This window comes from Austrofundulus limnaeus, unplaced genomic scaffold, assembly GCF_001266775.1.
Source record: "Austrofundulus limnaeus strain Quisiro unplaced genomic scaffold, Austrofundulus_limnaeus-1.0 Scaffold21, whole genome shotgun sequence".
Lineage (NCBI taxonomy): Eukaryota > Metazoa > Chordata > Actinopteri > Cyprinodontiformes > Rivulidae > Austrofundulus > Austrofundulus limnaeus.
The window spans coordinates 3,017,079-3,028,790 of NW_013952423.1; the positions used below are offsets into that span (position 1 = coordinate 3,017,079).

Consider the following 11,712-nt stretch of genomic DNA (forward strand, 5'->3'; position numbering starts at 1 on the left):
CTAAAGCTCTGCTGGGCCACTAAAGCTCTGCTGAGTCACTAAAGCTCTGCTGGGTCACTAAAGCTCTGCTGGGCCACTAAAGCTCTGCTGAGTCACTAAAGCTCTGCTGGGTCACTAAAGCTCTGCTGGGCCACTAAAGCTCTGCTGAGTCACTAAAGCTCTGCTGGGCCACTAAAGCTCTGCTGAGTCACTAAAGCTCTGCTGGGTCACTAAAGTTCTGCTGAGCCACTAAAGTTCTGCTGAGTCACTAAAGCTCTGCTGGAAACCATCAGGCTTTCTTCTGTTGCTCCACCACCCGGCTGACGAATGGGACCAGTAGGAAAGTGAAACGGTTCGGTTGAGCAACTTCAGGCTGTTGTTTTGAAACGAGTCACGGAGTTGTTGTCGTAACCCCGGAGCAGGCCAGGAAGCTGTGAGGCAACTTTCTCCTGAGCGTGTCGCTACTGGCAGCGTGCAGGATTCGAGCTCAGGAGCGAGGAGAGAGATCGTGTCGATGCGTGAAGAACGCTCACCTCTCCAGCCACTTCCACTGCAGGAACCGGTTGAAGAACATGCTGTCGAGGTAGTCCGCGAACGGCGCCACGCTCAGGTAGTCGTGGATCAATCTGGAGACAAAATTWAATAAAAAACATCTGCAGGTTAAAACAAGCCACGATTGTTTCACCGTCATGACATTTTTGTCTTAATTTTCCAGAAGTCAGTAAAAGATTAACTTTACAAGTAAAACCCTCCTGACCCAAATATTACTGGTTAATGTTTACCAATTAATCATTTAAATGAGCTTCAGTCTAATAATGATTACTTCTTTAATCTTTTTCTAATTGTTACGACTGAATTAGTTATTTTTTGCAAAAATAATTTAATTTCTGGCCCCAAACTAAGGTTTCATGACCCATATTGGGGTACCAAGTCCAGCACTGAGAACCACACTGAGGACTGGATCACCATGGACCCTTCATAGGGGGGTCGGACTCAGTTTTAGGGGGTGAGGAGCTCAGAACTCCTCTAGAGTCTTCTGAGGTGGTTCACCTGGTCAGGACGCCTTCCTTTGGAGGTTTTAGGCAAGTCCCACTGGGAGGAGACCCAGGGGCAGACCCCTTAGAGTCCCACAGGAGGAGACCCAGGGGCAGACCCCTTAGAGTCCCACAGGAGGAGACCCAGGGGCAGACCCCTTAGAGTCCCACAGGAGGAGACCCAGGGGCAGACCCCTTAGAGTCCCACAGGAGGAGACCCAGGGGCAGACCCCTTAGAGTCCCACAGGAGGAGCTGGAGAGGGTCTCTGAGGACAGGGAGGTCTGGGTTTCTCTTCTGAAGGTCATTGGGGTCTTTGTTGGTCCGGTCTGCAAGATTTTCTTTTAAGGAAATTTATGTAAAACTTAAAACTGAATTGGACCCTAATGACCCTCAGGAGGGAGGGGAGGGAGTGATCTGTGGAGAAATTGATTGAAAAATATACTTTATTTATTAAAACCTGCAGGATTCACGGTGACCTGGACCTTCATATCCGGTTCAAAAACACGATCTGATTCTTCAAACTTAAATCGATTAGTAAATCTTGTGAATAAGATTCATGTGAACCGGTCAGAAAACACAAAAACTGATTTAATAAAATGTTATAATCATTGGTCTGAGTTAGGAAACGTTCCGAGTCATGGGACGAGGCGAGGAGGAGAAATGAGAAAAAAAAAAAAAACAAATATTGAGGCCAAATATTCCTGTTTGAGGAGAACCGTTAGAGAAAATTACTCAATGTTTTTATAACGATGACATTCATGAACAGCAGGAATCCCTTGTTTTATCTCCGTCTGAAGCGTTTTTGTTTGTTTCTCTCTGATCTGATTATTCTTATTTATCGCCTCTTTAAGCAAACCTGCTTTTTATCAGATCTCAGCTCCACAAACCCATAAAATCCAGATGTTATCATGTGATATGTGTGATTTTTATTCAACATTCCCTCTAGACGTCGGCCATTTTTCTTTTTATCTGCTCTGGAAATAGAACGGACCGCCCCGGAGCGGTGCGGATCCTCGGAAACATAAAAATGAGACTTTATTCCTTTTGTTTGTTTGTTTGTTGTTTTTTTAAACAGAGGAGATTATAAAAAGAGTTGTTTTAAAACGGAGGAAACAAATTTCCGGTCCACAGCGATATCGTCCAGATTCCAGAKCCTCGACTCCGTCCTCCAATAAAACCTCCAGAACGAGGCGTGTTTTCAGCTTCACAACGACGGATCGCATCAACTTCATCATTAATCCAGTCCCACCTGATCCCACCGTCAACAATAAATAATAATATATAATTGTGTGAATGCCTCTAGCATTCACACTATTGTTTTCGTGTTTCTCTTTATTCTTTATTATTCCAGTTTCTTCCGTACGTTTTTTGGACCGCTTCTCCTTCCACAATTTTTGTGGTATTTAAACCGTTCAAATATCAAAATGTTCATCTCCTTTAGGACATTCTGGCTATGACTTTGATTCAAGATTCAATTTACTTGAATCTTGAATCTTGAACACTCTCTGGAGCACCTGAGTGTTTCGAGCCATCCCGTCACATTTACAGAACTCTAAGCCCCGCCCCCTCCGTGGGACCTTACTTGGTGCAGTCCTTGAAGAGCTCCTTGCAGGCCTCGTGCTGCAGCCTCTCTGCACACTGAGCCATCATGGCCTCCTCCACCTCCGACACGTAGTCCTCCGACTGTGGGGAGCAAGAGAAACCGATGAAAAGGTGACGTAACACCAACAGGTTCCAGACGGAGCGGGATCGACCAGCAGAGCTCTGCAGACTCCTGCCTGTCAGGACCTGCTCAGGAAACGCTGATCCAAAACAGAAATGTTCAGCAGAAAACTGGCACTTGGACCAGATCAGAGCCGAGCAGGGTTCACAAGAAAACACATTTAAAGCAAACACTGGGCACTTCTGCTGTAAAATAAATGCAATAGAAGCTAAAATCAAATCCTGTGAACATAAAAACAAATCAAAACGTTTCCAGCAGCARCTCTACCGTTGGGTTGAGGTATTTATTGACGAGCTCCTGGCCGCAGTCCTTCCTCTTCTCATCAGGAGTCACTTCGTAATCCACCTGAAAACAAACAATAAAAACACAAAAGTCAGAAAGTTTCTAAATCAGCTAATTTATTGATTTAAACAATAAAAAAAAAACATTTGAGTTAAAATAAACGTGGATCTAGAGAAAACCCATTTTTTTAACAGCAGGTCAAAACATCAAGTATTATCAACTACAAAATATTATTAACATTACTGATACATAGTGTGGTGTACACACAAAGTATACGTGGTATACGTAGTGGTCGACTGTTATTTTAAAAACTCTTGTATATATTTACCTACACAGGTATTTTTGTACCTACACGTGTCCCGGATGTACCTAAATGGGTACTTTTGTACCTACACAGGTACTTTAGTACTTTCATGGATCACATATATACTTTCAAAGGTACCTTTGTACGTACACAGGTCCTGTATGTATCTACATGAGTACGTTTATATGTACACAGGTCCTGTATGTATCTACATGAGTACGTTTATACTACCCAGGTCCTGTATGTATCTACATGAGTACGTTTATATGTACACAGGTCCTGTACGTATCTACATGAGTACTTTTATATGTACACAGGTCCTGTATGTATCTACATGAGTACTTTTATATGTACACAGGTCCTGTATGTATCTACATGAGTACTTTTATATGTACACAGGTCCTGTATGTATCTACATAAGTACTTTTATATGTAAAAGTTAAAAGGGGCATGGAAATTTCTCTTTTTTGTATCGAAAAAATATCAAACCGTGAGACTAAAGTATCGAACCGAACCGTGAATTTTCTGTATCGTTGCACCCCTAGTACACAGGTCCAATATGTATCTACATGAGTACTTTTATACCTTTACAGGTTCTCTTTGTAACTAAATAGATACTTTTCTATCTACACGGGTTGTACTTACATGGGTCCTGCATATACTTTCAAAGGTACTTTTAGACATATACAGGGCCTATATGTACCTAAATGGGTTCTAATTGTGCTTTCTAAGGTACTTTGGTACCTTCGTAAGTCCCTTATGTACCTACATGGGTACTTTTATACGTACACCGGTCCTAAATGTACTTTCTAAGGTACTTTTGTACCCACATATGTCCCTTATGTACCTACATGAGTACTTTTATACCTTCACACGTCACTTATGAGTAATTTTATTCCTTCACAGTTCTTATGTACCTACATGAGTACTTTTATATGTACACAGGTCCTGTATGTACCTAAATGGGTTCTTAATGTACTTTCGAAGGTACTTTTGTGTCTCCATAAGTCCATTATGTACCTACATGAGTACTTTTATAGTACTCTTGTCTGTAGGATTGTAATTTAAAAAGCCCAGATGACACAGAGAGCTGTTTCTGCAGCTGCTCCTCCACATTATGAAACCCCAAACTTGGAAAAACCTGACATAAACTTGGTTTATATTCTGTGTCACAGACGCTGACAAACACACAGTCACGTGTGAAAGTCTTTTATTTTGGCGTAACCTGCCACCAAGATCAATTCCCCGGGGAAACACTGCAGGATGGTGTGAGCTGAAGCACCAACCCTAAAAATAAGATGAAGTTTAGCTTTTTCTTCTGACTGAAACCATACGTGTATTTATTATTTAAAGACACCCCACAGAGAAACAAAACAATAAAATAACCAAAAAGAGAAAATTCTTTCAACAGATTCACACAAAAGAAAATCTGCTCCAAACGTACAGGAAGTGCGAGCTGAAACAAGCATGTGGTTTTACTTCTGCTCCTCTGCAGGTGATTCACATGTCTGAGCTCGGGGGCTCTGGCTCAAGTGATCCTTCTCCTCTTTCATTAAGTCCTATTTTCCATAAGACAGCTTCCTCCTCAACAGCTCGACCCAGGAGGGCCGGAAGGAAAACACATTTCTGTCACACTAACCCTGTGTGTTGTGTTTCTGACGGCAAATCAGGGCCTTTTTTTGTGTGGCGGGGGACTGAAACTAAAACCCTCAGTTCTCTGAAACGGTTAAACCTTCCTGGGAACCCTCACTGACATCAGATCTACTGAAACCTGATTTTAAACATAAAACAAAAAGCAGCCCCTTCCGGCAGAGAGACGAGCGCTCTCCTTACCACGGCGTCCAGGAACTTCACGCAGCGTTTCAGCTCGGGTCGGGTCTCGCAGAACTGCCTGAAGAGTAACCGACCGATGGGCTGCCGTTCACACAGGCTGCTGTAGTCCTTATCTGCAAGAACACAGGAAGAACCGAGCGTCAAAACGAAAATAAATCACTGAAGCTGCTTTTTTATATCGACGAGCGTCACAAAAACCACCCATGTACCAAAAAAAAAAAAACAACCTCATTTGATATCTTTAAGAAAGAAAACAAAAAATGGGAAAATGAAAGTCAGTTTATTCAGGGTTCTGTTCGGCTCTTTGAAGGTCTCAAAACAGGGTTTCAATCAGGCTGAGGTTCAGGAAAATCATTACAAAACCTTGGTTTACTGTCTTTTTGACCCGTTCTGTTGTAGATCAGCTGCTGTGTTTGAGATCATTGTCCTGTTGGACCCAGTTTGGTCCAAACCTGCCAGACAGACGGACTCATGTGACTCTAGAACCCTTTAATTTATGGGTCAAAAACAAACAAACTTGCTTCATAAATTGGTAATTATATAAAAATATTGGCATGGATCATTAAAAAAACAAACTGTTCTTTGGTCTTTTAAAGTTTTTCCTCAGATTTAGGTCTAACAGTGTTGTATAAAGTACCACAAAGTGATACTTGAGTAGAAATACAAGTATCTTACCAAAAAATACTTTGGTAAAAGTTAAAGTCTCCTTTAAGAATATTACTTGAGTAAAGGTCTTAAAGTAGCTGATATTTTTTGTACTTAAGTATTGTATAGTAAAATGAGCAGTTAGATATTCTGTAATGACATTTATTACATGATTTGTTTTTGTACAAACTAATACACTATCAGAGTTTTATATATTTTAACTTCTCATTCAACCACAGTTAAATTCACTCTATCTAGGAGGCACAATTTATATGGATAGTATTTATTTTTACAATAACAAGCTAGAATGAAARCAAGCAAAAATGAAATAAAAGTATCAACTTTCTACTTCTTGCCTTTTTAAAAAAAAAGTAGACTGAAAAAATTATTACTCAAGTAAAGTACAGATATCCAAAAATTATACTTAAATACGGTAACAAAGTATTTGTACTTAGTTACTTTACAACTCTGAGGTCTAATAATCTCAACATATTCCCAAAAAGTGCTTTATGAGTATGGTTTTACATATTAACTTCCAGCTAACTCTTTAATTTTGTCCATTTTTTGCCACATTTTGATTCCCAGTGTAATTATCCCTCCGTGTCTTTAAATATTCACGTCTTTGTAAGTGTACGCAAATATTATTAAATATCTATGCAAATGTTTCACATCACTCTCTGTTACACAGTCGACACCGTTGGCCTCCTGCCTCACTGCAGTCCACGGTACTTTACATTTCGATGGGTTTACAGCCTGTTAGACATTTGGTACGACCTGTGTGGACCTGGACTGGCCAAGGAAGACAGAACCAGATCACCACTGACCCAACACCATATAAAAAATGATGTTGACAACAAAAAAGATGCACTGAAATGCAAAGAGTTGTGGAAAACAAAGACGGTAGTGTTCCGCAACAAAGAGGAATCAGATACTTTTCAACATTTTTTAAATATTACACACATAAACAAGGAAGAGTTATCAAATTGATGTTTTCTGCTCTATTTATTATTACATTCCCTGAGGGGGAAAAAAAATCTCATTTTAATCTCAAGTTTGTCCCATCAGCCCATAAATCTCATGAAGTTATTATATGAATCAAAAAGATTAATGTGATTTTACTCATGACAGCTATTTGTACCAAAATGACAACGGCAACAGAAAGGGTCATGGAGTTCCTCAGGGTCGTGTGTTTGGACCAAAATCTTTTCACTTTTTTCATCGCAATTTTTTTGTTTCTACTTGTCCCACAACTTTAATGTCAATGTAAACTTTGAAAATAATAAATAAATTCTTGATTGTGGAAGACTGTACTACGACTTTTGGTAGAACTACATTGTGTGATTTCAAGAATTGATGGGATTCTGGTTTAGAAGAATCCTCTACAGCTCTGACTTCATATTAAAATCATCATCAATAGTTTAAACAGAAGCACAGAATGTTTAACTTTATACGACTGAAGTAGCATTTTGAGAGCTTTGTTTTTTATGCAGTCAGTTTAAAAGTTTTGCTGATTTTTTTTTAGATTTTAACAAAAATCTCAACTCTGTCTAATGACGTCAGGATGTCTTTTCAACCTTGTTTTCTAAACAAACTTTTCTTACGCCCAATGTATATATCAAAAAGTACTGGTAAGTATTTTTGTATTCTTTAACCTGGCATCTCCCTGGTTTTGTTTGGACAACCAGTAAGTTGGAGATGAACCAAGGTTTCTCTTTATGTCACTATTTGCATAACGTTTTATGGGTTTCTCTGTAAATGAAGCATCAAAGCTGAATTCTTCAAATGTTGCTAAAAAATCTCTCATGTCCAAAGTTAGATTAAAAAAAAAAGAAATGCTAAAGAATAACAACAGAAAAAGAAAAACCCAATATTAGGAAAATAACTGTTTCTAAACCAGCAGAATGTGTAATTTTTGAGAAACACTTCAATATTAGGAGGTTTTGAAAATCATTTCTGTTTGCTGTCTGCTCAGCTGCACTTTAAGACCAAAAACGAAGGAAAAAGGGATTTGCATTTGAGACAGATGCAAAGCAGCTAAAGACATTTTACTCACAAATGAAAGTGATTCAGTCAGAACCAAGCAGATTGTTGAGAGAGAGAAAAAAAAACAGAAAATAATCTCCTAAACCTGTGACTCCGATAAGACAATAGTTATCTTTTATAATCCGGCATCCCCAACCTGGAGGGGAGGCCTGCTGGGTTTACAAACCGTTTGTTTCTGAAAACAGGCAAATCAGTTCATTTTTAGAAAAACACGGAGCACAAAAGTAAAAAAAAAAAAGGGGCAAATTTGTGGAAAGAACGGATCTAAGATAAGCAAACACATGATGGAGATAAAATGTATTAATAATAAGAGAACAAAGAAAGAATCATTTAACCCTCCAGGGTTCAATTTAGCCTTATGAACTCTCTTGGGTTCAATTATAAACCTGAAGGTAACCATGTGAACCTTAATGACCTTCATGTTCCTGAGCAGCCATAAAATGGACATGCATGTTCTAAATATGACCCATGAGTACAATAAGGATTTCTTTTCAATATTGAATTATTATTACTTTGTAGTTTTCCGTCTCAAAAGCTTCAAAATGAGTWGTTGTTTGTTAAAATTCGATATTTTTTGGAAACAATTTGTTCGTGGCAGTTTGAAAACTTTTATTTTTATTAGTGTAGAATGAAAGGGACTGTTTCTAAAGACAAACCTGTAAGAAAAATTTGATTATTAAAATTATATCCTGTTTTAGTCACTGGTCTGTTCTCATTTTTATGCAACCTGAACTCATTCTGACTCATAATATTAGAAATGTTAAAGTATAAAGGGTTTTGAAACAAAACTTGTGTAAATGTGTTCATTTTAATTTCATAAAGTTGTAAATATATGTCATAAAAATGACAGAAGAAACTAAATCCTCTCAWTATTTCTCTCGTATCGTTGCGTCGCTAGCAGCCTCTGGTGAAACGTTCTGCCGCTGCTTTTGTTTGTTTTCCTTTTCTTTTCAGGAAGATTTCATTCAAATTCTGAAACTCTGATTTGAATGAGTTTCGTCAAACCCGTTCAGAGACACGGGCAGGAAGTCGGAGAGGCACGAAAACTACAAATGTGTTTGCAGAGGAGACGGTGGCAAACAGGAGGAACTTCAAAATGTTAAAATAAATGATTTCAGTGACAGAAGAGACGCGTTTCCTGTTAGTCACAAACGGGCGTTTCCCTTCTTTTCTTTTCAATTTCATCTCCTGATTTTGTCACAAAAGTCTATCGGGGTGAAACCAACTTTAGTTGTTTCTCAACAGCTTCCTGTTCCTGTGGGGCCACTGAGTTTTGTTCTGCTGTGAGGAAACATCTGATTGTTCAGATCCAGTTGAACCCACAGCTTTTAGAATCAAACCTGAAGCTTCAGGAGCAAAAACTGCTCCTCCTGTCTGGTTATTTTCAGCGACAACAGAGCAAACCGAAAACAGAAAAGATAAAACATAAAACGATTTTGCTGAGCTTGAGAACAACTTCCTGGTTTGCAGAGCAGGAAGTCTGTAAGAAACCACAAACGGGAGCAGATTTAAGTACAAAATATAGTTTTAAATAACAGAAATAGTTGTGTTTATTTTAGATGCAAAGCTTCAATTACCTCAATATCTAAAACCAGCAACCATCTTGAATTGTAAACTGTAGTTCAATATCTTTAAAATATTTCTTTTAATAATTTTAGAAATTTTTAGTTGATATTCTTCGTTATTTTGCCTAAAATAAAACAAAAAAAGCTTCTTTGAATAAAACAGCTTTACTTCAGTTAAGAATGTTTAATCCTATGAATCTTCTGTGAAATATCTCATTTAACCATGTCTCATGTTTTAGGGTTAAACATCATGAGAGTCTGTAAGAGCTGTTAGCTGTCAGGTTTAATAATTTAGCAGCTAAATCACTTTAACTGGAAAACATGTGATAAACTCTGATCCCAAACCCCGTGAAGAGTTTCTGGCTCGTCTGGAGTTTTTTTTTTACACCATCGTTTATAATCAAACAAAACAAGTACGTGTTTGTAAAAGTGGACCCTCCCTCCATCGGCCTACAGATTAAATAAAAATTTGTTAACTTTTCACAGAAAAGTCTTGTGACCTTTTTACTTTTAGTCTTTTTTCYTTTTTGCCTGCAGGTGAAAGTTCTCTAGATCTGAGGAAAATAAAAAACGAGCCTTGGTTTGTTTTCTAAAACAACATTTAAGATGAAAAATAAGATTCAAATTCATTACTACTTATAAACAGGTAAAAATACACAACTTATGATGATGACGGTGGTTTAAGCAACATGTTGGATCAGAACTATGCTTCATATTTTAACTAAAATCATATTTTTTTTACAGTCAAACAATATGGTTATCCTGCTGGACCTTGAGTCTGAAATAAAAGTTCTGTATCCAAGTTGAGGCATACTTTTTAATTTAAATAAATAATTTTTTAAAGATGTGAGATGAGTAGAAAGACAAAAAAAAATAAAAATAAAACAACATTTTAAAAAGCAAAAATGTATTGGTCCTAACACAGGACCCTGAGGGACTCCATGATTGTTTTCTGGTGCTTAAAAACTGGAACCTATTGAATATTATTTTAGSCAGTTGTAAAATGTAGATTTCTAAGTCTCAGCTACAGAACAGAAGTCCAGTTTCTTTTTAAACTGTTCTTACATTTGTTCTGGATTGCTGAGAAATTACACCAACATACATATGATGATAACGGTGGTTTACCAACATGTTGGACTGGATACTTTCACCAAAATCTATTTTTTATCATCACATTGTATTACTACCAAAAACTGAAACAAACTATTCCCAATTTTTAGATTTCATTAGATTTTTTAAAGCTGTGAGACGAATRGAAAGATAAAAACCACAACAGATAAAAAGCAAAAGATTTAGATCCAAACACTCCACCATGAGGAACTCCATGACACTTTTTGGTGCTTTTACAAAACTGTAACAATTCAAAAATGATTTAACCAGGTGTYAAATGTAAAACTAGAGTTTAGCTAAAGAACAGATGTCCAGTTCTTTTTTCAGTATGTTTTAAATTAGTCTTGATGATYGAGAATTTACACCAGCATACCAACACTGATGTCGGAAAACGTTCTGGCTCATCTTTATAAATAAATTTTTAAAAAATTAGGTCCAACTTGTATAAAASCCAAACACAGAAGATCTTATTTTCTCCTGGTTACTAAAAATGGCGCCGCCTCGATGTCGCCGCTCTACACCTCCAGGCAAACAAGATTTATCTCTTCTTCTTCTGCCTCATCTTCCTCAGAACAATCGGTTTTGTGTTGGCTCAGACCTGGTCTCATGGATGAAAACTACGAATAAACCAACACTCAAACACCGTAAAAGAAGGGTTGAATGGCAGCCGAGCTGTAATATTTCACATCGTGCTAACATCACGTTGTTTTGGGTTAAAACACCTGCAGGTGGTGAACTTTGACATCTTGAGCTAGCTGCTAGCTGCCACTTAGTAAAGAAACTGACAGCTTGCTTGAAACTAATTAATTTGCTAAACCTTTTGGGAAAGAGTTGTAAAGATTTTCTCATGCTCTGAGTCATGTTTTCAGAGCAGGCTGGTTTCAGAAACAGAAATGGATTCCTGACATGTTTTAAAATGTTTCTGCAGGTTGAAAGAACAAAAACAGCTTCTGCTTCTTTCTGCAAAACCCACAGTTTCCTCTGATGTGTGAGATGAGTTTTTTTTTTAGTCTCGCTGCAGATTAACTCTGAATGAGATGAACTGCTGAGTTGTGGAGGATTTTATGAGCCTCAGCTAACAGCTGTTTAAGAATCACCTCAGTGGAGCTAAAATCCAATTTTCTGTCTGATAAGAGTGTTATTTTTAGTATTTTTTAAAGATTTAACTAACCAAAAAAAAAAAAAAAAAAAAA

At 37.8% G+C, this 11,712-nt stretch overlaps 1 protein-coding gene across 1 annotated transcript in view; it reads right to left on the reverse strand.

The window, feature by feature from the left end:
* The window catches only part of grk6 (G protein-coupled receptor kinase 6), a gene marked incomplete in the record, with an annotated part of 25,537 nt that overhangs the window by 5,303 nt on the left and 8,522 nt on the right, over positions 1-11,712 (reverse strand). Inside the window, 4 exon segments of the mRNA XM_014004067.1 lie at positions 513-605; positions 2,597-2,697; positions 3,005-3,082; positions 5,157-5,269. Of these exon segments, the coding sequence (XP_013859521.1) occupies positions 513-605; positions 2,597-2,697; positions 3,005-3,082; positions 5,157-5,269 (385 nt within the window).